The following is a 27666-nucleotide window of genomic DNA, read 5'->3' on the forward strand; positions in this document are numbered from 1 at the left end:
ATACAATTTCAGTCTCAAGAATAGCATGCTTCAATAAAAAAAAAATTCAATTAGCAATGCCAGCTGGTTGTTATGCATAACAGATTTCATGATGTACAATAATTCACTAAACAGAATTACTCTGAAACAACATTAGTGCCCAGCTGAAGATGTTTTGCTGAGAACCACATTGCAGTCTGGAAGTCTAGATTCATTATTTCCCTCGCTTGCTAGTCTCAGCGATTAAGCTACTGTGCATGTGTGGCTATATTCTGATTAAGGCTTTTTGTTTATCACCTAAGTACAAGGGAGGTAAAACTGTGGCCCAGAACCTAACATAATGGGTTGCCTGGCAATCATTTTAGCAACATTAAATGGCAGTTTTTTTCTAATAAAAACAGGTTAAATGCTGCTCTCTTCTTAGACCATGGGTGGGTGTATTTTATCATCCGATATGTGAAGAGTAGAGTGTATTTAATATTTCAGTATTATTGTAAATATATTGTTCGATTAGGCATTCTTTGTTTAAATAATTATTTACTGGGTTATATGTAAAAGTATGTGAATGTCATATGTCATTATGCCACCATGTCATAAGTAAGCGCCGCACTAAAGAAATGGAAGGTATGGAATCTTGCAAGAAAGCATTCAAAAACAGCTCCTAACTGAAACACAACTCAAATTTAAAAGTACAATTGAAATCACTGTGTGGATGGAAACAGCAGCCAGAGATAAAATTGAGTTGCAGTTTCTGGAGTTACTAAACATAACAAAGAGCCATGGGTGGAGGTGGTGTGAACTCGGAGCCCATATTACCTTCATACATAATTATTGAGCCCAGTTTCTGGGGGCACACAATATGCACCAACATACTCTTCAAGATGGCAGCTGTTAAGACTTTCTCCTGGAGCGGAGGAATGGAGTCAGAGACAGGCACATTCCTTCTGTGATGGATGTTTAAACATTGTAACATTAGTGATAGGAGAAGAGAGAATCAGTCAGGCGCTACACTGAACAGTCCTTCCCAACCCTAACAGAAATCAAAAGGTTTTTCCTGGAATGCTAGTGGCATGTTATTCATTAGAAAAGGTTCCATAATATTTAATGGTAAAATTTCTCAAGAAAAATCAGGTAAGTATTACCATTTTTCCAGGCGCTTAGCCAAGCCGTTTCCCTCTTATGCAGGCCTGGTTTTCCATTTAAGTTTGTATTGTTACTTCATCACATATCTGCATTTTATTATGGAGCACTGACGACACTAAATGTGCATTACATGCAAATTAATAGTAATGCTTTGACCCTAATGGTTTCTGTGCACAGATGTGTTTGTGCACAGAGCCAATGATTAAATTTCACATCATGTACTTTGCTTATGGAAATGATGATCCTACTTGGCGATCAATTTTGCTCTTTCAGAATTGCAAATAAAAGTTGTACTACGTGACTAAATTTTTGGGCCATTAAGCTCTTCCATAAATAATAAGCTAATCGGTGTATCTGAATGTCTACTAAAGTTAGGATTATTGATTTATGTAGTGAGCATAGAACTAATAAATTAAGAATGACCTTAAAATTTATTTTTTTTTAAGCGTATCATACCAGACATTCAGCCATTCTTGTCTGGCACGTGGTGTCAGGATTAACCGGGTCACATTATGAATGTTCCTGACTCGACCTTTGTATTATTTTACGAGGCCGAGTGGCTAGCTCAACACTCAACCCAGCACGAATGAAAAGCGTGGACTTGGATTCGAACTCGGGAACCTTACCTTAAAATAATGGTAATTTTAGACAATAAGCCTAATTAAAAGTGTAAAGCATTAATTACATTTGTGTTCTGTAGGAATACATACGAGGAGGTGGTTTAATTTGTGCATTTAAAAGAGGATTTTTGAGATTTTGAAGATAAAAAAAATAGTTGTGGATGCACCAATTTATCTTTAAAAAATCTTCTTAAAACTACCATTGTTGATAAGGTGCATCTATTCTGAATTAATTTTTTTTTGGAATTATATAACATTATGGAGAACTTTGAGGTTTGCCATGTAAAAGGGATATACATTTACAGACTTGAACACTTGAGCTGGGTCAGATCTGCCTGAACAGCAGGCTGGGAATGCAACATGTTTAAACTTTCTGATCATTAGCACAAGATTTGGTTACAAATCCTTGCTTAAGTAATTTATAATTCATAAATACGTCGCTATCAGACAATTAATGTCATGAGCCCTATTAATTTTCAGGAATAAGTAAGATCATCCATCCTGTAACACAGATGGATATTGAAAACCCTTCATCATCAGTTGAAATTAATTATCCTAACCTTGTAGGAATTTTCAAGGCTACATTTAGAAACCAATATGGTTCTCTGAGGTCCTTAGCATGGACTACTCTACTTCTGCATTAATGTTAGCAGCATGTTTTCTTGAAGTCAGATGACTCTGTGATAGTTGCCAATCTGCTGTAAAGTCACACTTTAAAATGAAATCAGTAGATTGGTTTGAGACATCTAAGAATATTTTCCAGGATTTACATTTTTATGGCTATAAGCTTCATCATGTTGGTATCCACTGCAAAATGGTAGACAAATCAAGATTGGAGACCTCTTTGAATATAAAGGGGCCTAAATTTATCAAGGTCTGAAAACCCTTAGAGTCATTCTGTCCTTCAGCTGGTGGTGCTTCTCGAGCATCCTGATGTATTTTTTTTTGTCTGTCTAGACCTCTAAGATTTCAGAGTAGTCTTCTGATCAGATAGAATCAGAAGAGTGCAAACAGATTCAGGAGGGAGGATACTCGTACCTCCATTGTTTATTGAGAGGATTCTGCAAACTCCTTCGTCCGATAACAGGTAGTGTTATTGACATTGCTCTTATGCAGTTCTAACTTATCATGACTGCTCACCAGAGTTCAGTGTATGCTTTTCCTGAACCACTTTGTTCCTGGTGTCATTGTTGGCCAAAGAGCTGAATTCCAGCAGTAACCTTCAATGACATCCAAGAATCATTTGACTGAGTATAGTATCCATGAGCTCTGATAACACTGAAGTTATGGGAATTAAGTTGAAAATACTTCAGTACTTGAAGTTATTCTTCAGACAAGGAAATTGGAAGTCAATCATCCCAAGTCCACATATCATTGCAGTATTTCCTCAGGACAATTGCCCAGATCAAGCAAGCTTCAGCAACTTCATCATTAAAATTCTTTTAGTCATCAAGTTATAAATAGCAATGTTTGCTTTTAAATTCAGTCACAATTACTTATCAACTTATGTAGTTCATGTATGCATACAGCAATACTTGATAAAATTCAAGTATGGCCGATAAAGAACAAGTAGCAATGCTGCCACAGATGTACCAGGGAATGACCATCTCCAATAGCAAAAGAAAAACCTGTCTATCCATTTTGTGACATTCAGTGGCATTGCCATCTCTGAGACCAACATCTTGGAGGTCACCATTTACCAGAGACTCAACTGGATCAACCAAACCTATGCCAAGGTTACAAGAGCAGGTCAGAAACTGGGTACCCTGTGGGACTCATTTCATCTCACCTTGAAGCCTTTCCAATGGCTACCAGGTACAAATCGGGATGCAATACTTTCTACCTGCTTGGATGTGTGTTGCTACAGCATGGTTGACACCTTACAGGATAAAACAACCCATTAGATTGTTATTACTTTAACCTTACTGAAAATTCACTCCTTGCACTATCACAGCACAGCATATACCATCTTCACAATGCAATGAAATGGCACGTATAGATTGCTTTGACTACCTTCCAACCTGTGATCTCAACCAAAAAGGTAGATAAAGGCAGAAGAGGCATAGGGTTACCACCGCTGGGTTGCAATAGCAGCTTCTATTTCACTGTTATAAGACTCTCGAATGGGCCTCTTGTATGTTAAGATGAACTCTTGACCTCACAGTCTACTTCATCATTATCCTCGTATCTTGTTGTCTACCTGCAGTGCACTTTATAACTGTAACATATTCTGCATTAGGTTATTGTCCTTCCCTTGTACTATCTCAATATATTAATATTGATAATATTAATAATTCAGGTGGCATGCAGAACTAAATGTTTCATGTATTTTGGTACATGCAACAATAATAAACCAATTCCAATTCCTTTTAAAGTTATCCATGCTTCTCCTTGGCCAATGGGTCTAAATCCTGGAAGTCCTTCTCTTGCATGTGACAGAACCTCCACCAGAAGCAAATTAGTAACTTCAGAAGCTTTTGGAACTACAATAGATGTAGAGACTTTATTTTGAAACTGAAGTGCAACCTGTGACCACGAAACCAAAAGGTTTTGGATAATTTATCAATGTAACAAATCTCTTGGGTTCCTGTGCTCATACTGCAGCTATTTCTTCATCCTACATATCAGCTGATTACACTAATTGAAATCCTTAATTAAAACACACACACACACACACCAGAGTTAGGTGTGTTGCAGATTCTTGCAGTTTCTTCAGCCTAATTAAACCCAGTAATTGGTCAGTAAAGCTCTTTACCATGTGAAGCAGAATCCAAGAAGTAGTATTCAAGACATCTTCAAGGAGAAGTGCCTCAGAAAGGAGGCGTCCATTATTAAGGACCCCAACCCCAGGACATGCTTTCTTCCATTGTTACCATCAGGAACGAGGTAACGGAACAGCTCCTTTCCCTCTGCCCTCTGATTTCTAAATGAACATTGAACCCATGAGCACTACCTCACTAGTTTTTTAGAATTTCTGTTTTTGCACTTCTTATTTCAATTTAACTATTTAATATAAATATATATACTTACTGTAATTCAGTTTTCTTTCAATATTTATCTTGTATTGTATTGTACTGCAGCCACAAAGTTAACAAATTTCATGACATATGCCAGTGATATTAAACCTGTTTCTGATTCTGAATTGATATTTTGCATTCTAAGATCTCCCACTTGGACCATTGAATGACAAGAGCTCAATGTACATCTAGAAGTAGGTCTTTCTTGGCCATAGCTGCACCTTCAGGAGAGAAATCCAGTGGTACCCTTATAGACAACTGCATTGGAAGCTAACAGAATGTACATGCGGAAGGAAATGGGTGCACCAAAGCTAAGAGCAGCCTGTCTTGTGTAAATATTCCTTTGTGATTGGACAGCTAAGACAGTGGATAGATTTTAATGATTAATATAACTAAGAATATGGGGGTTTAGAAGGAAGAAGTATGAGACTGAACCTGGAAGAGGGAGAGGGAGGAAAGGTCACAGACTGAATTAAATGTTGAAAGGATCCAAATTACTCAATTATTGCTGAGCATTCATTCCAGTGTTGGGGTGCTATCATGTATACAACCTGCTGTATAAAATGCATTTGAAGTGCTCGATAATGCAATTTAACAATAAAATTATAGTCTTGCTTTTCATTCAGTAAAATTCACTATGAAGGAATGTGTTGCCAGTCAAATGCTCAAAGTTATTCTTACAACAAAGTCTATGGTGTAAAATAAAACATGCATTTTCACATTGTTAAATCTATTGTTAGGCTGGATCATGCTCAGCCTGTCTTCATCTTAAGTTTTCCTCCCATGCATATTTCATGAGCATTTTGACCTGATGTGGTCACAATGGTTCAAGCAAAATCAAGGCCACTCCCACAGTGGTCCCATGATGCAGAAGAATCCATGGGGAGCAAATTAGCCTCTGACAATGGATCACAAGGTTCTGCCAAATCTTGCATGCAGATTAGCGATCTTTAAAAAGCATTCATTTTGATTTGAATAATTAGAATTAAACTTTATTGAAGAAACAAAACATTAAAAATTTACATCAGCTGAAAGCCAAACAAAAACATTTATTGAAATTGCAGAGGAAAGCGTAAACCACTTGCATTTTCCATCTAGGCATCCGAGTCCAATGAACAGGCTGAGCAGATTAAAGCTACCCTCACTCAGGATGGTCCTGAACTGCCACTGAACTCAGTGGTAAGTTCAGGGAGAAAGGGAAAGAGAGAGAGAGGTCAGATTTCACAGCTGTACAGCAGAGAAACATTGGTTCACAGCATCTATGCTGACCAGTTTGCCTATCTGTACTAATCCTACTTGTCTCCATTAATTTCATTTCCTCTTCATGTCCTATTCATGCAAGTATCTTCTAGATGTCAACTCATTCCAGATGCTAACTGCTCTGTGTGGAAAAATTCACCATCAAATCCTCAGTCTGTCCAGATAGCTCAAACCTTCCATTCCGACAACTGTCTTTGCGATGCTTTTCTCTAAATACCACAGCTTAATCATGTCCTTCCTTTGCAACAGAAGACAGATTTGAACACAATATTCCAAGGAGGGCCTAAGCAACATTTTGTACAACTGTAACACGATATCCCAATTCAGTTCTTTGGCTGATAAAGGGAAGCATGCCAAGTGTTCTCTTCACTACCTATGTCTACCTCTGCTCACATTTTCTGAAAACAATATACCATTTGGTCCCTCTGTTCAACAACACAGCCCACTTGTCTGAGTTAAATTCCATTTGCCAAACCTTTGTCAAATTTACAGTTGATTTATATTCTGCTGTAATCTTAGACAATCTCCTTTATGTTCCACCTAACTGTTCGGACTTCTGGCAAGATGGCGCCAGTGACCAATGGTGGCATCTTGCCGACAGCTTAGAAGACTACTGCATATTCTCCTCCTTCTAGATATACTTCTTTTTTTGAACTGCGATCGATTGCAACCTGTAATTTCCCTTTTAAGAATGAATCTTTTGGCCAACTAAATGATCTGGCACTTCAGTATCAGGTTTAATATCACCGGCATATAACTTTACAGCATCAGTACAATGTGATACATGATAAATGTAGAAAAGAAACTGAATTACAGTAAGTATATATGTGTGTATTTAGTAGTTAAGTTAAAATAAGTAGAATCCCCCTGCTGCCGCAGATTCCTGGGGATTTGACATGGAGTGCAACCACACCCATTCCTGGGGGTGACTGCATCGATCGCTAATAACAGAATGCAAACCTGTGGTCAGTTCCATTACTCCGCACTGACTGAAGCATTAAGCAAGATTAAAATGGGTGAGGATGGCAGCGGAAAATGAGTGGATGTTCAGTGCCGTCTGCCTGCGTTTGACTGGTCTCCCTCTCACTACTGCCAGCGCAAGGTGCAGGAGTCTCCGGTCCCATGCTGTAAGGTGTGATTGCCTCAGCAGCTCTTCGATGTGGACTCACTTTCAGCTGTGGTTTGCTGTTTAATGTCCAGAGCACTTTAGTGAATTGATTGAGGTGCTTCAGCGCGGAACTAGATCTGTGGATGCGGCCTGCTGCCATCAGCACAGTGCTGAACTGACGGACTTGGTGCTCCTGGACCGGCTTCATTTGCTTTGGCAGCTCGTGGCTATGGACTCGCTTTTAAGGAATCTGCGGTGTGATGTTTAATGTTCCATGTGTTATTTGTTCACTTTTTGTTGTTTACATGATTTGTTTCTTTTTACACGTTTGATGGTCTTGTTTGTGTGGGGTTTTTCTTTAAATGGGTTCTATGGTATTTTGTGTCTACCTGCAAAAAGACAAATCTCAGTTGCATACTGTATACCTACTTTGATAATAAAATGACCTTTGAACTTTGAATCTCACCACCAATTTTGACGTCACCTGCAGACTTCTCAATCATGCCGCCTACATTCTCATCTGAATTATGACAACCAACAGAGGTCCCAGCACCAATCCCTGTAGTGCAGCACTGGTCACAGTCCGCTAATCTGCCAAACAATCCACCTTACCACCAAGCCAATCTTGTATCCATTTGTATGTGCCAGCATCTTACTTGCAGTTCATCTTGTACCTTTGTACCTTGTCATCTTGTACCTTTTTTAGAACCATCAGCAAAAGATAATTCAAGTTCAAGTCAAGCTCATGTTCAACTTTATTGTTATCTGACTGTACATACATACAACCCAATGAAGCAAGGTTCCTCCAGACCATGGTACACCCACAAACCATGTATCACACAGCACATAAATCAAAATATTACTGTAAATAAATTAATAAAAACTAATTCAAAATGCATGTAGTGCACAGCACAGGTAAACAGTAAACAGCTCGTTGTCCTAGTGATGAGACTTCAGCGGTGAGAGGGTATTCATTAGTCTCACAACCTGAGGGAAGAAGCTGTTACCCTATCTGGTAGTCCTAGTCCTGATGCTTCTCTACCTCCTTCCTTTTGCTGGTGGGTCAAAGAGGTTGTGAGATGGGTGGTAAGAAATCCTCAGCAATGCTATGGACTCTTCATATACAATGCTCCCAGTAAATGTCTCAAATAGGGGGAATGGGAAACCCTCATGATCCTCTCAGCTGTAATCTGTAGGGTCATAATGTCTGATGCCTTACAGCTTCCATACCACACAATGATGCAGCCAGACAGGACACTAGATGGTGCTCCTATAGAAAGCTGCTAGAATGGGGGTGGGGAAGACTTGCAAGCCTCAATTTCCCCAGAAAATGTAGGCGCTGCCGTGTCTTTTTGACTAATGAGGAGGTGTGGGTCCAGGTTAGATCGTCTGTTACATGTACACCAAGGAACTTTGTGCTCTTCACTCCCTCCATGGCAGCTATGGATATGCAATATAGAGAGTGGTTGACCTGTGCCTTCCTGAAGTCCACATTGAGACCAAGGCTATGTCCACACTATGCCGGATAATTTTGAAAATGAAGCTTTTTCTCTTTGTTTTGACCCTCTGTCCGCATTGAAATTGTTTTCATCCCCCGAAAACGGAGCTTTTCTAAAACACTCTCCAGAGTGTGTAAATTTGAAAACGATTGTTGCACGTTGTAGTGAGACAGGGTAAACAGAGATATTTAAAAATGCTGTCATGCCAACACCACAACAGTAATGCTTTTTCTGCTTCTGCTTGGTACTGCGCAAGCACTGCCGGACGGCTGTTATAACGCGCAGTCGGTGTGAACGCTGTGGGAGTTAAATTGTAAAGTGAGCTTTTTTGGCTATTTTAAAACGCTGTCATGACGTGCCAGAACAGATTGCGGCAGTGCGGATTTCGTTGTTTTCTTGAACGCAACCCCCCACACAACCCAACAATTTCAGAACAGACGGCAACGAGACTGAAGCCAGAAGATTTAGAAATGTACTCACCAAATCCTTTGACCCATAGCTTACTGAATAAATATGTATACTCACTTTGCCCTGTTTTCTGTCCTTGCTTGTATGAAGGTGGTTTACCTATTTATGCAAGTACTTCTCTGACAATAGATGTGTAACAGCCTAATGTAACGTTGTATGGCAATACAAAATAACACTGATGCAGACATGTTTTATCCATTTAACAAGGTGTTTTATTAATGCAACAGAATTAGTCAGTTTTTCAATGTTCGTCGTCAGCTGGGTCATACCGTCCGTGAACTCCCTGTTGGTTGCCTCCATACGCTCCAATGTTCATTTTTTTAGTTTTAAGTCCTCCTGCGCGAGAGCCAACAGCAATTCCTTTAAGGTTTTTCTAGTCTGTAACTGGGCAAACACGCACCAAGTATACCGTTTCCTCTTCGCTTGTTTTCTGTGTGTCCCGTGCATGCCCAGTTGGAGGAGATTTGCCCAAGTATCCATTCTAATGTGGACGGAGATATTTTGAAAAATGCTTGGTGTGGACGCCTGTTGATTTTACTCGAAACCGGCGTTTTCAAAATTATCCGGTCTAGTGTGGATGTAGCCTCAAGTAGTTGTTCTTTGATCATTTGACAAGCTTCTATATCTCTTCATTGTATGCCAACTCATCGTTGTTAATGATGAGTTATCACAGAATGAGCAGGTTTAGAGGCTTTGCTAATGATGAGACCAACTACTGTATAATCATCAGCAAACTTGATGGTACAGTTTGAGCTGGATCTGGCAGTGCAGTGTGAACAGAAGTGGGCTGAGCACACAGCCCTGGGGTGCACCAGTGATCAGTGTGATCGAGCTTGAGGTGTTGCTGACAATTCAGACTGAATGGGGGTCTTTCTGTCAAGAAGTCCAAGATCTAGTTACAGAAAGAGGTGTTGAGTCCCAGTGATTACAATTTACCCACCTGCCTCTGAGGAATGATTGTATTAAAATATGAATGAAATTGATGAACAACATCCTGGCGTATAAGACATTGATTTCTAGGAAGGACAGGTCAAAGTGGAGGGCTGACAATATGACATCATTAGTGGACCGGTTTGAATGGCAGGCAAACTGGAAAGGGTCCAATGTAGCTGGAAGAGGGGATTTATACAATCCATTAAAAGCTGCTCAAAGCACTTGATGATTGTTGAAGTCAGTGCCACTGGACAGTAATCCATTAGCCCTGTTACCTTTGCTTTCTTGGACATTGGAATGATAGTGGTTGCCTTTGAAGGCTGCAGGGACAGTGCATTGTTCCAAAGAAATATTAAAGAAGTCCATTAAGACCTGTATTAGCTGGGCTGCACAGTCTCTCAACACCTGACCAGGTATTTCTCTCTGAAATCCTTCAAGAGATTCTTTCATGAAAATAACCATAATATTTGCTGTGCCATATTTTTTTTCTCAGTTTCTTGTTTCCTTTAACCAAGAGATGTTATCTAAAATTAATTCTTTGGATTTCAGGACATGAGTTAGATGTATAATGGTGTTACAATAGAACATTTAATTACATGTTCGCTATGACTGTTTATTTTTAATACGGAGCTTATAAATAGATAATATTTATTTACATGGAGAACAACTGATACTGTTGGTGATGATGAAGAGTTGATGATTTGGAGGTTAAATATACTGTGCATGATTTGAGTCTTATAAACCAGAATTGCAGTACACTGTCTAGAACAGATTACCTGAAGACCAAAGGTGAAGGATAATTATCTTCTGCTTCCTGTGCACTAAGGGAAAAAACAGAAGAAATCTGTTGTTAAGTGCTTTCAGTAGCTTGCATGGAAATGTGATGGGAGCAGAATCAGACATGGATTCAACTATATTTTGACATGAAAAATGGTCACTTGAGCATGGTACTGCAAGATTGCACTACAGAGAAAGCTCATCAAACATAAGAGGCCTAAGCTATAAACTAAGACAAAGGAAACAGAGAGAAGCCTTGCATTTACACTGCACATCTCACAACCGTGTGTGCCTCAGAATCATTGAATTACTTTCAAGTGTGGCAGTTGAAATAAATGATCATGTTGCAATGTTTTTGTTCTACACTGTGACAGGACTTGAAATAAATTGTCAGCTTTGAGACTCTGATGTTGGGCATGCAAACAATATAGCTTCAAATGCTTCACTACTGGAAATGGTGGCCTGGGAAAGAATGCAAATACGAGGAAATCTGCAGATGCTGGAATTTCAAGCAACTTGTAAAGATTGCAAATTTTGATTTGGAGGATATTTGGAGAATTTTGTAGATAATATATTGTTATATTTTTCAAGTGGCCTGGTCCTATGATCTAGGTCTCAGATGCATGCAGGTTCTGATTTCATGAGCTTCAAATATCCTTTTCCTCAAAATCTATTCTGGTGTATTGAAGGTAGAGCTGAGTTTTGTTATTTAAGTCAACCTTTGCCAAAAGGACATGCCTGAGGTGTGGAATTGGTTCCCAATTTTCACGATCTTGCCATGGTCCCTTTTGTCAGATGGTATTGTGCACAACAGAGGCAGTTTGATGAACAACTCTATCCTTCATGGAAAAGTCAATTACGTATTTCATTTAAAAAATTTACAAAATAATTTGAACATAGAAAATAGAACAGTACAGCATAGTACAAGCTCTTTGGCCCATGATGTTGTGCCAACCTTTTAACCTACACGAAGATCAATCTACAGTAAGATTTCTCTCCCACATAACTCTCCATTTTTCTTTCATCCATGTGTCTATCTAAAAGTTTCTTTAATGTCCCTATAGCATCAGCCTCTACCACCACCCCCGGCAGTGTTTTTCAGACTCTCTGTGTTTATATAAAAAAAACCCTATCTCTGAATCTCCCCTATCCTCTCCTCGTATCATCTTAAAATTACAAAATTGCCACCCTGGGAAAAAGACATTGGCTGTCCTCTCTATCTATGCCTCTCATCATTTGATTAATAAGAACAAAATATTTTATTTATAAATGTTGCTGAAGATTACCTTTTCAGAAATTAATGGCCAATCAAATCAATCAGTTGCATTCAAAAAATGATCCCAGCACAACATTTGTTGGAAAGATGATAAAAATAAGTATATTTGGAACAGTTATAAAACTGATGTAATGCTAGGCATATATTTAACCAGATTTTGACACTAACAGAATTGATTTTATTGGTTTTAGTATATTTACATTTAATTGAAAATATAGATGTGATTAATCGTATGTCAGTATGTTCTTAGTTTTACATGAATGAATGAAATTCACAGAGAAGCTCAATAAAATGTAACATGCCATTAAGTGAGTAGAACTATGAAAGATCTTAGTTCTACTCAGTTAACAAAGATATTTTTGTGAAAATAAAATTGTCCAAATATGATAATAAATGGAAGATAAATATGATATGAGCCTCTATTTACCATATTGTTATTACTTTTCAAAGTTGCCATGTAGTGCGTCAAAAATGACATATGTAATAAATAGCTTGACTGACTAATGAATAATAAAGTACAAAGTGTTGAATAGACATTTATTGTAAAACATATTTGAAACAGTAAGTTTATTTTTGTCTACGCTTAAATTAAGATCTAATGTCTCAAGTTGTCATTGATTTCTAAAGGCATGTTACATGATAATGATTAGAGTTTGGACTTTAACTTACAATATCCATAAGTGGTTCCATTACATTAAACATTAGTGATTTGATTTTGAACCAGTTCAGCATGAATTCCAACAATTGCCAGTATCAATCTGCTATATCAAGCAGTTAAATTACTGTAAAAATAATCATTATAGTAAAGTTCAGGAAATGGAAATATATCATTTCTAAAGTTAGGGTATAATTTCCTCTTTGGTAAGCATATCACAGTTATTTTCTAATGCACATTTAAGAATATATTTTGATGGAGGAGCTTACGACCTTTCTCATCAAAAAATGGTGAATAGGATAAATATCATTTTGTTTACATTACACCTGATAAATTTCATTTAAATCTGCAAAATATCTTTGTATTTTACAATATTACTTGGTTACCTTTCTACATTCCAGAGATATTTTAGACTAGAGGTTATAATTGTTACATAAACATTCCCAGGGTCAGGTGAACCTAAGTGAGGTCCTCATCCAGTAAAGCTGGAGTCTGAGTGTGTAAATGCAAGCCAGATGTAGGGAGTATACATGTACAACCAAGCTTAAGTGCATATGTGTAGTGTAACGGCAACAACCTTGCAGTCAATATCAGTAAGACCAAGGAGCTGATTGTGGACTTTAGAAAGGGTAGGACAAGGGAATACAAAATCAAGTCCTCATAGAGGGATCAGAAGTGGACAGCGTGAGCAAGTTCCTAGATAATTAAGATCTCTGAGGATCTAACCTGGTCCCAACATATCCAACATGACCTACTACCAAATGTTAAGGACTAGATACGGTAGATGTGGAGAAGATGCTTACTATGGTGCAGGTATCCAGAACTAGGGGGTGCAGCCTTAAGACTCAGGGGCAATCCTTTAGAACAGAGGTAAGGAGAAATTTTTTTAGCCAGAGAGTATTAAATCAGTGGAATGTTCTGCCACACACTGTGGTGGAGGCCACGTCCGTACGTATATTTAAGGCGGAAGTTGATTGTTTCCTGATTGGCCAGGGCATCAAAGGATATGGTGAGAGGCAGGTGTACGGGGTTGAGTGGGATCTGGATCAGCCATGATGGAATGGTGGAGCAGACTCAATGGGCTGAATGGCCTAATTCTGCTCCTATGTCTTATTCTCTTATAATCTTACATCGATGCAGCCATAAAAAAGGTAAGATAGAGGGTATATTTCATTAGGAGTTTGAGGATATCTGGTTTGTCAACTAAATCATTCAAAAACTTCTACAGATATACTGAGGAGGGCAACTGAACAGGCTGCATCACCGCCTGGTATGGGGGGGTGGGGGGCAGCAGAGAAACTACTACACAAGATCAAAAGAAGCTACAGAAAGTTGTAAAATTAGTGAGCTTCATCTTGGGTACTGGCCTCCAGAGTATCCAAGACATCTTCAAGAAGTGGTTAGAAAGGCAGTGTCCATCAATAAGGACCCCCATCACCCAGGACATGCCCTTTTCTCCTTGTTACCATTAGGAAGGAGGGACAGAAGCCTGAAGGCACACTCAGCGATTCAGGAACAGTGTCTTCCCCTCTGCCATGTGATTCCTAAATTGAACCCATGAACACTATCTCACTTTTATTATGAGGGGTGATTGGTAAGTTCATGGCCTAAGGTAGAAGGAATCAGTGTTAGAAAACCTAGCACATTTATTTTTCAACATAGTCCCCTCCTACATCTACACACTTAGTCCAGCGGTCGTGGAGCATACAGATCCCTTCTTTGTAGAAGTGGTCCACAGCAGGAGTGATTGATAAGTTCATGGCTTAATGTAGAAGGAGATAAGTTATTAACTTCAAACTTTCTGCATTTTCACTCGAAGAGTTGAACTGCACGTGCATGTAACAAAAGTGTCTTGGATCTCCAAGTGGTCCACAACAGGGGTGATAAATTCGTGGCCTAAGGTAGAAGGAGAAGGGTTATACAGCTCTTGTTACATGCACATGCAGTTCAACTCTTTTGAGTGAAAATGCAGAAAGTTTGAAGTTCATAACTCATCTCCTTCTACCTTAGGCCACAAATGTATCAATCACCCCTGCTGTGGACCACTTTCTGGAGGTCCAAGACGCCAACTTCTACAAAGAAGGGATCCGTATGCTCCATGACCGCTGGACTAAGTGTGTGAATGTAGGGAAAATAATTGGTGCTAGGTTTTCTAAAATTGACTCCTTCTACCTTAGGCCACAAACTTAGCAATCATCCCTCATACATCTGTTTTTGCACTACTTTCAATGTAACTATTTAACTATTTAATATGCAATCGGTGCCTATAAAAAGTATTTACCCCCTTGGAATTTTTCATGTTCTATTGTTTGACAACATTAAGTCATAGTGGATTCAATTTGGCTTTTTTGACACTGATCAACAGAAAAATACTCCTTCGTGTCAAAGTGAAAACAGATCTCTACAAAGTGATCTAAATTAATTACAGATATAAAACACAAAATAATTGATTGCATATGTATTCACCCCCTTCAAGTCAGTATTTAATAAATGTCCCTTTGGCAGCAATAGGAGCCTTGAGTCTGTGTGGATAGGTCTCCATCAGCTTGCAATTGGACACTGCAATTTTTCCCCATTCGTCTTTACGAAACTGCTCAAGCTCTGTCAGATTGCATAGAAATTGTCAGTGAACAGCCCCTTTCAAGTCCAGCCACAAATTCTCAATTGGATTGAGGTCTGGACTCCGACTTGGCCACTCCTGGACATTAACTTTGTTGTTTATAAGCCATTCCTGTGTAGCCTTGGCTTTATGCTTTGGGTTATGGTCTTGCTGGAAAGCAAATCTTCTCCCAAGTCACAGTTCTCTTGCAGACTGCATCAGGTTTTCCTCCAGGATTTCCCTGTGTTTTGCTGTATTCATTTTATCCTGTCCCTTCACAAGCCTTCCAGGGCCTGCTGCAGTGAAGCATCCCCACAATATGATGCAGCCACCACCATGCTTCACGGTAGGAATGGTGTGTTTTTGATGATGTGTAGTGTTTGGCTCATGCCAAACATAGCATTTAGTCTGATGACCAAAAAGCTCAACTTTGGTTTCGTTAGACCATAGAACCTTCTTCCAACTGACTTCAGAGTCTCCCACATGCCTTCTGGCAAACTCTAGCTAAGATTTCATGTGAGTTTTTTTTTCAACAGTGGCTTTCTGTTTGCCACTCTCCCATAAAGCTGCGACTGGTGAAGCACCCAGGCAAGAGGTTTTGTGTACATAGTCTCTTCCATCTCAGACACTGAAGCTTGTAACTCCTTCAGAGTTGTCATAGGTCTCTTGGTGGCCTCCCTCCCTAGTACCCTTCTTGCATGGTCACTCAGTTTTTGAGAATGGCTTGCTCGAGGCAGATTTACAGCTGTGCCACATTCTTTCCATTTCTTGATGACTGACTTAACTGTACCCCAAGGGATATTCAGTGACTTGGAAATTTTCTTGTATCCATCTCCTGACTTGTGTTTTCAATAACCTTTTCACAGAGTTGCTTGGAGTTTTCTTTTGTCTTCATGGTGTAGTTTTTGCCAGGATACTGACTCACCAGCAGCTGGACCTTTCAGGTACAGGTGTATTTTTACTGCAATCAATTGAAACACCTTGATGCACACAGGTCTCCAAAAGCAGATCTTCATTTAACTAATTATGTGACTTCTAAAACCAATTGGCTGTACCACTGATGATTTCGTGCGTCATATTAAAGGAGGTGAATACTTATTGCAATCAATTTTTTTATGTTTTATGTTTGTAATTACAAACGTAATTTAGATCACTTTGTCGTGATCTTTTTTTCAGTTTGACATGAAAGTATCTTTTTCTGTTGATCAGTGACAAAAAGCCAAATTAAATCCACTGTGATTTAATATTGAAAATCAACAAAGCTTGAAAACTTCCAAGGAGGGATGAATACTTTTTATAGGCACTGTATATATACTTACTGTAATTGATTTACTTGTTTTTTTATATCATGTATTACATTGTACAGCTGCCATTACGTTAACAAATTTCACAACATATGCCTGTAATATTAAACCTAATTCTGATATATGCAGTGTTAAGTTTAGATGCATACATGCATAGTAGTGCTAGGATGTACTGTATAAATGAGTTTAGATGTACAGGTTCAAATTTAGTTGTAGGCCCATGCTTAACAATGTAATCATAAGCCTAATATTTGTGTATGGCTTTTTAGGCTGGAGTTTGGGTGTCCAAATATACAAATTAATGTACGTATATTAAAATTTCAGAGCAGAGTGATGTATGTTTTATATTACTTGCCTCAAAGTTTATTCTTAAAATATTGATTTTCTTTCAGTCGCAAGTATCCATCAGCATCGAGGACTGGGAAGATACAAAAGATACCAAAGAGCACATGGGTTATCGCACTAACCACTATCACCGGAACTCCACATCTAGTGACCAATCAGATCATCCTTTACTAAGGCGTAAAAGCATGCAGTGGGCAAGGCGGCTGAGTAGGAAAGCACCAAAACACTCCAACAAAATAACAGACAGGATTAATCGCCAGCGCATGACATTATGCAAAAGGTCAGAGAGACAAGAGCTGGCTGAACTAGTAAAGACTCGAATGAAGCATTTAGGCCTTTCAATGACAGATTATGGTAAGGCTTTTTGGCTAACTTACATTGGGTTATCTTACATAGATCAAGATCAAACTTGTTTTACAATTCATTGTGTGGGCCCTTTCACTATTGTTCATCCACTCCTTGCTGAATTTTTTTTATTCGTATCTAAGCTTCTCTTTAATCACATCTTCATTCTTTTCTACAACTACTTCAAGTGGCATCAAGTTGCACATATTTATTACTCTCTGGATATAAATGTATCTCCTGAATTCCTTGCTGGATTTATTTTGTATATTAGTATATTGTATATTATATATTAGTAGCTTGTAAAACAGTAGAACTTAGCTCAGAATTAGGACACTTGGCCCATCAAGTCTGCTTCGCCATTCCATCATTGCAGATTTATCATCCTTCTAAACCCATTCTCCTGCACTCTCACTGCAACCATCCATGCCATGACTAATCAGAACCTATCAACTTCCACTATAAATATACTCAATGACTTGGCCTCCACTGCTGTCCATGGGAATGAATTTCACAGTTTCACTATCCTCTGGCTAAAGAAATGCCTTCTCAACTTTGTTCTGAATGGGCTACCCTCAATCCTGAGGCTATGTCCTCTTGTCCTACACTCACCACTATAGGAAACATTCTCTCCACATCCACTCTGTATAGGCCTTTCAATATTCAATAGGTTTCAATGAGATCCCCTCTCATTCTTCTAAACTCTAGTGAATATAGGCCAAGAGCCAACAAATGCTCATCACACATTAATCCTTTCATACTTAAAATCATTCTCATGAACCTCTTCTAGACCTTCTCCAATGCCAGTGCATCTTTTCTTAGATAAGTGGTACAAAACTGCTCACACTACTCCAACTGGGGTCTGACCAATGCCTTATAAAGCCTCAGCATCACATTCTTGCTCTTGTATTCTAGTCTACTCGAAATGAATACTAACATTGCATTTGCCTTCCTTAACACCTCCTCAACCTGCAAGTTAACCTGCAGGGAATCTTGCACAAGGACTACTAAGCCACTGTGCGCATCTGATTTTTGAACTTACTCCACATTTAGAGATTAGTTTGCACCTTCATTTCTTCAATGGAAATGCATGAGCATACAGTTCCTTACACTATATTCCATCTGCCACTTCACTGCCCATTCTCCCTTGCTGTGCAAGACCTACTGCAGACACCCTGCTTTCTCAACACTAATTGCCCCTCAACCTATATTCATATCGTCTGGAAATTTTTCTACAAAGCCGTCAATTTTGTCATCCAAATCATTAACATATATTAGATGAAAAGAAGCAAACTCAATACCAACCACCAAAGAACAACAGTAGTCACAGACAGTTAACCAGTAAAGACCCCTTTTTATCCCACTCTTTGCCTCCTGCCAGTCAGCCAATCTTTTATCCATGCTAGTATCTTTCCTGTAACACCATGGGCTCTTATTCTATTAAACAGCCTCACGCCCGTCACCTTGTCAAAGTCTTCTGAAAATCCAAGTAAACAATATCCATTGACTCTCCTTTGTCTATCCTGTCTGATATTTCCTCAAAGAATTCCAACAGATTTGTCAGGCAAGATTTTCCCTTTAGGAAAACCTACTGACTTTGGCCTACTTTATCATGTGCATTTAAGTACCCTGAAACCTCATCTTTAATAATGGATTCCAACATCTTCCCAACTACTGAAGTCACCTAATTTTCCTTTAATATTTCCTTTTGTCTGCCTCTCTCCCTTCTTCAAAAGTGAAGTGATATTTGTAAATTTCCATTCCTCAAGAACTATTCCAGAATCCAGTGATTCTTGAAAGATCATTACTAGAACCTCCACAATCTCTTCAGTTACCTCCTTCAGAACACTGAGGTGTAGTCCATCTGGTCCAGGTGACTTACTTACCCTCAAACCTTTCAACTTCCAATCTCCTTCTCCTTGGTAATAGCAATTACACTCACTTCTGCCCCCTGATACTCTTGAATTTCTGGCATACTACTCATGTCTTCCACAGTGAAGATTGATGCAAAATATTTAAAAAGTTTATCTGCCATTTCTTTGTCCCCCATTGCTACTTCGCCTTTACAATTTATATATCTGAAAAAAACTTTTTGAAATCCTCTTTGATATTGTTGGCTAGCTTACCTTCATGTTTCATCTTTTCTCTCCTTATGCTTTTTAATTGTCATCTGTTAGTTTTTAAAGGCTTCCCAATCCTCTAGATTACCACTACATTTTGCTATATTATATACCCTCTTTTTTGCTTTTATGCTGTCTTTGACTTCCCTTGTTATGCATGGTTGCCTCATCCTCCCTTTAGAATATGTCTTCATCTTTGGGATGTATCTATTCTGCACCTTCTGAATTGCCTGCAGAACATTGCTGTTCTACCATCATTCCTGCTAGCTTTCCCTTCCAATCAACTTTGGCCAACTCTTCTCTCATGCCTCTGTAATTCCCTTTACTGATACATTTGACTTCATCTTCTCTCTATCAAACAGCAGAGTGCATTCTATTATTTTATGGTCACTTTCTTCCAAGGGTTCATTTACCTTAAACTCCCTAATCAAATCTGGTTAATTAAACCACACCCAATCAAGGATTCCCTTTATGCTAGTGGGCTCAACCACAAGCTGCTCTAAAAAGCCATCTCAAAGGCATTCTACAAATTCCATCTCTTGTGATCCAACCCCACCTGATTTTCCCAATCTACATGCATATTAATATCCTCCATCACTATTGTAACATTACCCTTATTACATGCCTTTTCTATTTCCAGTTTTAATTTATATCCCATGCGCTGGCTACTGTACAAAGGCCTGTATATAACTCCCTTTAGGGTCTTTGTAGCTAATATTTTGCATCCCTCATGTACAAACCCCATTTCCAGAAAAGTTGGGATATTTTCCAAAATGCAATAAAAATAAAAATCTGTGATATGTTAATTCACGTGAACCTTTATTTAATGGACAAAAGTACAAAGAAAAGATTTTCAATAGTTTTACTGACCAACTTAATTGTATTTTGTAAACATAAACAAATTTAGAATTTGATGGCTGCAACACACTCAACAAAAGTTGGGACAGAGGCATGTTTACCATTGTGTTACATCACCTTTCCTTTTAATAACACTTTTTAATCATTTTGGAACTCAGGATACTAATTGTAGTAGATTTACAATTGGAAATTTTGTCCTTTCTTGCTTGATATAAGACTTCAGATGCTCAACAGTCCATGGTCTCTGTTGTCTGATTCTCCTCTTCATGATGCGCCATACATTTTCAATTGGAGATAGATATGGACTGGCAGCAGGCCAGTCAAGCACACGCACTCTGTGTCTACAAAGCCAGGCTGTTGTAGCCCGTGCAGAATGTGGTCTGGCATTGTCCTGTTGAAATAAGCATGGACGTCCCGGGAAGAGACGTCGCCTTGATGGCAACATATGTCTCTCTAAAATCCTAATATACACCTCAGAGTCAATGGTACCTTCACATACATGCAACTCACCCATGCCGTGGGCACTGATGCACCCCATACCATCACAGATGCTGGCTTTTGCACCTTTCGCTGATAACAATCTGGATGGTCATTTTCATCTTTGGCACGGAGAACTCGACGCCCATTTTTTCCGAAAACTAGCTGAAATGTGGACTCATCTGACCACAGCACATGGTTCCACAGTCTTTTGGTACATCTGAGATTAGCTCGGGCCCAGAGAACTCGCCAGCGTTTCTCAGAGAGTTGATGTATGGCTTCCTCCTTGCGTAATACAGTTTCAGGTTGCATTTCTGGATGCAGCGACAGACTGTGTTGAGTGACAATGGTTTTCCGAAGTACTCCCGAGCCCAGGTGGCTATAATTGTCACAGTAGCATGACGGTTTTTTAGGCAGTGCCGCCTGAGGGCTCGAAGATCATGCGCATTCAACAGTTGTTTCCGACCTTGCCCTTTACGCACTGAGATGTCTCTGAATTCTCTGAATCTTTTCACAATATTATGTACTGTAGATGTTGAAAGACCTAAATTCTCTGCAATCTTGCATTGAGAAATGTTCCTTTTGAACTGACTAACAATTCTCTCACAAATTTTGGCGCAAAGGGGTCTGTCCCAACTTTTGTTGAGTGTGTTGCAGCCATCAAATTCTAAATTTGTGTATATTTACAAAATACAATTAAGTTGGTCAGTAAAACTATTGAAAATCTTTTCTTTGTACTTTTGCCAGTTAGATGGAGGTTCACATGAATTAACATATCACAGATTTTTGTTTTTATTGCATTTTGGAAAATATCCCAACTTTTCTGGAAATGGGGTTTGTAGAAACATTTTGTATAATCTACTCTAATCTAACACAGCAAACCTATCTGATCTTAAAAACCTCTATGGCTCACCCTTTGGCTTCCTCTGCCTGGAGAATTGATCCTCAGCATGTACAACAATCCCTGGTAGTTAGAATCACAGCTCCTCTTTTAGCCCTATTTCTTTCCTTTCTTGCAACAGGGAGACCCAAACTAAATGTTTTTTTTTAAATTCGACGAGTGCATTGATAATGCTTCCTGCACCCTTGCAGAGCTCGTCGACTTCATCAACTTTGCCTCCGACTTCCACCCTGCCCTCAAATTTACCTGGTCCATTTCTGACAACTCCCTCCCCTTTTTTGATCTCTGTCTCTATCTCTGGACACAGCTAATCTATTGATATCTTTTATAAACCCACTGATTCTATACCTCTTCCCTTTCTGTTATTTGTAAATATGCCACCCCCTTCTTTCAATTCTTCTGTCTCCTCTGCATCTGTTCTCAGGATGAGACTTTTTATTCCAGAACTAAGGAGATGACCTCCTTCTTCAAAGAAAGGGGCTTCTCTCCCTCCACCATCCTAGCTCAAGCACATCTCTTCCATTTCATGTACATCTGCTCTCACCACATCCTCCCAGCACCCCACCAGAGATAGGATTCCTCTTGTCCTCACCGACCACTTCACTACCCTTCCATGTCCAGCACGTAATTCTCTGTAACTTCTGCCGTCTCCAGTAGGATCCCGACACCGAGCACATTTTCCCTCTCCATCCCGCCCCAACTTTCTGTTTTTTGCAGGCATCGCTTCCTACATGACTCCCTTGTCCATTCGTCCCTCCCTGCTGATCTCCCTCCTGGTACTTAACCTTGCAAGCAGAACAAGTGCTACACCTGCCCCTACACCTCCTCTCTCAGTACCATTCAGGGCTACAAAGAGTCTCTCCAGATGCGGCGACACTTCAACTGCGAGTCTTTTGGGGTCATCTACTGTACGCAGTGCTCCCAGTGTGGCCTCCTCTATATCAATGAGACCCAATGTAGATTTTGGGTATCCACTTCGCCAAGCATCTATGCTCCAACCACCAGAAAAAGTGGGATCTCTCAGTGTCCACCCATTTTAATTCTACTTCCGATTCCCTTTCTGACATGTCAGTCTATGGTCTTCTCTACTGCTGTAAACAGGCCACACTCAGGTTGGAGGAACAACACCTTATTTGTGTCTGGATAGCCTCCAACCTGATGGCATCAAACATTGATTTCTCAAACTTCGGGTAATTGCTCGCTCCATTCCTTCACATTCCCATTTCCCTCTTGCACCTCATCTCCTTACCTGCCCAACACCTCCCTCTGGTGCTCCTTCCCCTTCCCTTTATTCCATGGCCTCCTGTTCTCTCCTATCAGTTTCTCCCTTCTCTAGCCCTTTATCCCTTTCACTAATCGACTTCCCAGTTCTTTACTTCACCCCTCCCCTTCTGCTGGTTTCCCCTATCACTTACTACCTTGTATTTCTTCCTCCTCTCCCCCCTCCTTCTTACTCTGGCTTCTCATCTTTTTCTCTCCAGTCCTGATGAAGGGTCTTGGCCTGAAACATCGATTGTTTACGCTTTTCCATAGATGCTGCCTGGCTTAATGAGTTCCTCCAGCATTTTGTGTGTGTTGCTTGGATTTCCATCATCTGCGTCTCATTTTTGTATTTTAAATCTCTGTGTTTAATGCAAGCCTTAATTTAATATCTTTGCTTTTCCTCTAGGACTGAGCCACAATGCTCTGTTTTCATGTTTGAGTGATTATTGACTTGTCTAAGTTTACAAATGTATTTCCTGGTCTTTTTGTTCCTCTAACCATTTGTGATGCATTCTCTATACATGAGAACCTGCTAATTCACTACAGGCCCAAATATTTTTTTTACCTTTTTTTCCAGTGTTTAATTGGTGTATTTATATTACAAAGAGTTATAATATCGTTCTATGTATAACATTCAACATAGTATGCACATCAAGGAATTTTGAAGTCATAATTAAGAATAATATTTCAATCCACATCTGAAGGTTGAGGAATATGTACTCTATAACATTGAAGGGGTTGATGCAGCCTAGGTATCAAGCGGTGCATGCAAGAAAATATGGAGATGAATTGCTTTTCTTTCACCCTTCAAATTGCTAGCTGCTTTTGCAAGGTTACGTTACTGCATTTGAAATTGTCAATTTGAGGAGATTTGATTCCAATACAAACTCACCTTTGATTCTGTTTTCCTGACTTGAAGGCAGCTTAACATGGCCAGTAGCCAAGTGGATGTTTTTCATAACCAATCTTGGATAGTGAGTCTACGTTGCTTAACTATGGAAACTGTATTAGCCATGAACAAATGTATTTTCCAATGTCTACATGGATACTTTCTGTGAGGCCCTATGGAACATATCAAACCCGCTCACAAGTTTTCTCTTATAGTCTGGGAATTCTAATCTATTTTATATTGATTAATTACTTTCAAAAGCAAGGAATCCCAAAAAATTAAAGATCCTGGAAGAGCTGAAATCACATTTTCCTATTCATGTACACTTTGATATCGCTTACTGAAAATATTAGCAATAAATTATTCCTGTCATGAATATATGTAAGATCCGGACATTGTGTAAGCAGAAGGGATTGGTTTAGTTACACATTTAATTACTAATTAAATTAGTTTGGCACAACATTGCGAGTTGGAATCCTGTACTGTACTGTTTTGTGTTCCATTTATGAAAATATTAATGGAAAACTATATTTCCAATGAATGAAAAATTGAACGGGGTACTTAGCTAGTGGCTGATCTAAAACCAAATTCATTTTACTCTGTGATATAACACAATAGGTCGGACTTAAGAGCCTGTGAAGGCATTTATTCCCTATCTACCCCAAGCAAAGTTGCCTACAGAGTACAGATAAATGGTCTCCACTCAAAATGTTGACTGTCCATTTCCTTCAATAGATGTTGTTTGAACCACTGAGTCCTTTCGGCAGTTTGATTTCGGCTAGAGATTGCAGCATCTTCAGTTTATGTCCTGAAATCATTATGCTGCCAGTTTGTCTCCTTCCAGCGTTAAATTAATTCTGGTGTTAGATTCTAAAGAAGGTCTCCAGGATCCTGCCATTGTGATGCAATCAAGTTGACTGAGCAATAAATCATATTGAAGAATTCTCACAGCAGCAAACTAGAAAGTACAAAACATTAATTTATAACTACATTTTTAAAAAAATATCTTGCAGAATGCAAAAAGATTGGGAGCTTGCATATGAGATTCAGGTATAAAAGCAGAAGGAAAAATAGGATTATTACAGATAGATGCTGTTCCTTTTTGTGCCTTGTGATGCATCAGGTGGTGTTTATGCCATTTCCGTAGCATTTGACTGTTTTTTACGAGGCTGAATTGCTAGCTCGACACTCAGTCCAGCACAGATGGAAAGCCTGAAAGGAACCATCTGGATTCAGACCCAGGGCTTTTGGTCTTGAAGTCCGATGCTGATGCCACTACATCACCAGCTGGCTAATGCTTGATAGATGTGAGATCATAATTGGTCAAAGGTTCTGCATTCATGCTCTTTTGAATTAAATATAAATTTAGGCAAAAAACATTTTAAACATTCTAAGCCTTATATAATTCTCAAATAATTACAGTACTGTGCACAAGTCGTGGGCACATAGATAGCTAGGGTACCTAAGGCTTTTGCACAGTACTGTATTTGTCAACATGGAGCAGAGAGCGACTCTGTAAATCTGGCGGGAGCAAAGGATGTTGGGAATGGCAACGGTGGAGCACCTTGGGAGGGGTGTAGGACAGGTGGCAGAGAAGGAGTGCCAGAGATGGGACTGTGGTACAGGTGCTGCAGACACACCTAGCCCTGAGACACCAGGCAAGGTCATTTGATTCCAAACAATTAGTTTGTAGATCATTATAGAATATCTCTCTGGTGCTTCCCTCTCCCTTCCCCTTTTCCCAACCATGATTCCCCTCTCGCAGCCCCCTTCCCACTCTCAGTTCATATCAGAATCAAATTTATCATCACACACAGATGTCAATTTGTCTTTTTTTTGCAGCAGTACAGTGCAATACATTAAAATTCCTATAATACTGTGCAAAAGTCTTACGCACCCTAGCTATACATATATATATGTGTGTGTGCCTAAGACTTTTGAACAGTGCTGTATGTGTGAGGGTGACAATCTACACACTTGAAATTCGGTTTTGAATGAAAAGGTAAGCAACTAACACAGAGTTGCACCTTGTACAGCAAGTGGATCATTGTGTGCCGTTCTGATCACCAAACTTGAGAAAGGACGTGATTGTACCAGAGAGGGTGCAGAAGAGATTCACCAGGATGTTGCCTGGAATGGAGCATTTCTGTTATGGAGAGAGACTGGATATGTTGCGTTTATTTTCCTTGAAGCAACGGAGTCAGGATGAAAACCTGTCAGGACAGAGGTGTTCAAGATGAGAGAGCACATGGTGAGGAGTAGGTTTAGAGGGGATGTGAGGAAGAACTCTTTCCATTCAGAGGTTATTTGCAACCTGGAAGGCATGTTTGAGAAAGTGATGAAAGCAGAGATTCTAGCAACATTTATCTAGATGAGCACTTGAATCCTGAGGTATATTAGGCTGTGGACGAAGACTTGGTAAAAGGGAATGGTCCTTGGTAGTCAGCATAGGCAGATTGAGCTGAAGCACCTTCTTCTGTGCGCTGTGACTATACAAATTTATATACTGAAAGTATACTGTGTATAAAAGGAACTTTGTTCAGCATTTTATTTTATTTCACTCAATTTTTTACTCTATTAATTGGGTGCAACATACTTCCCTGATGTAACATGATGATGATGATGATGATGATGATGACGTTGACTCAGACCTGAGAGGCCAGCGTCGGGCATTTTCATGCCTTACAAGGCACAGTTCGAAAGGCTGTGGGGGGGCGCTACTCCTCACACGGACATTTCGCAGTATTATTTTTACAAGGCTGAGTTGAGTGCTCAACATCAACCTGGCGCGAATGGAAAGCACGCACTGGGGCGGTCTGTCACTGGATCGAACTCGGGAACATCCGTTCTCAAGCCCGGCGCTGATCTCACTGCGCCACCAGCCGATGTAAAATCAAGTGACGTCTTTACAACACCAAGATAGAACATGTACACTCTTCAAAAAAAAAAGTAGTTGTTTCCGCTCTTAACGAGTATTACATGTCTAGTTGCTGTCAGGTCGGCAGCAAGTACACCCCTTGGGATGCTGCTGAGGGAGTGGGGGCTGGGGGAATGATCTGCAGGGCCCAGCAGCAGCAGCCAGATCATCGGCACTGAGGAAGCTGAGGATCAGCAGGGAAGCGTACAGTCAAGCACTGCAGTGGTGACAGGAGACTCAATATTTAGGAAGATGGAGAGGAGATTCTAAGGCTGTAAGTGGTGTGTTGCCTCCCAGGTGCCAGGATCAATGATGCCATGGAGTGGATGTAGAGTATCCTCAAGGGGGAGGTGGAGCAGCCAGAGGCCGTTGTGCACTTATTAGCTCCAATGACATACACTTGGTGTCCCACTTTATTTGGTATACTACTTGGCCATGTAGAAAGTATGTAGAAAGGAGTTGGGGTGGGGTAAGAGGTCCTGAACAGTCAGTATAGGGAGTTGGGAAAAATGCTGAGAAGTGAGATCTCAAGGAATTTAATTTCTGAATTGCTCCCAGTGCTACGTGCTAATTAGGGGCAGGTAGCAAAGAACAGAGTAGGTGAATAAGTGGCTGAGGAACTGATGCAGGCATTGGGGTTTCAGGATCTTGGATTATTGGAAGTTTTTCCTGCAGGGGAGACACGTAGAAGAGGGATGAGTTGCGCCTTAACTGGAGGGGAACCAGTATCCTGGTCGAGCGTTTGCTAATGCTAATTGGGAAAGTTTAAACTAGTTTGACGGGGGGGAGGGTAGGAACCAGAACTGCAGGTCAGAAAATGAACAGATTGAGAGGGTGGTAGTTGTCATGACCAACAAGTCTGCAAGAAAGAACAGGTAACTGGTAATAGAAGAGGAATGAGGAAATAGACATGAAG

The 27666-nt window shown here is 39.7% G+C and overlaps 1 protein-coding gene across 3 annotated transcripts in view; it reads left to right on the forward strand.

Annotated features, from left to right (window-relative positions):
* kcnt2a (potassium channel, subfamily T, member 2a) overlaps positions 1-27666 on the forward strand; it is a 976808-nt gene that overhangs the window by 833071 nt on the left and 116071 nt on the right. For all 3 annotated transcript variants that reach the window (XM_072274729.1, XM_072274730.1, XM_072274731.1), the window contains one exon: positions 17031-17337. In XM_072274729.1, the coding sequence (XP_072130830.1) occupies positions 17031-17337 (307 nt within the window). The remainder of the gene's footprint in view (positions 1-17030; positions 17338-27666) is intronic.

This window comes from Mobula birostris, chromosome 12, assembly GCF_030028105.1.
Source record: "Mobula birostris isolate sMobBir1 chromosome 12, sMobBir1.hap1, whole genome shotgun sequence".
Classification (NCBI taxonomy): domain Eukaryota; kingdom Metazoa; phylum Chordata; class Chondrichthyes; order Myliobatiformes; family Myliobatidae; genus Mobula; species Mobula birostris.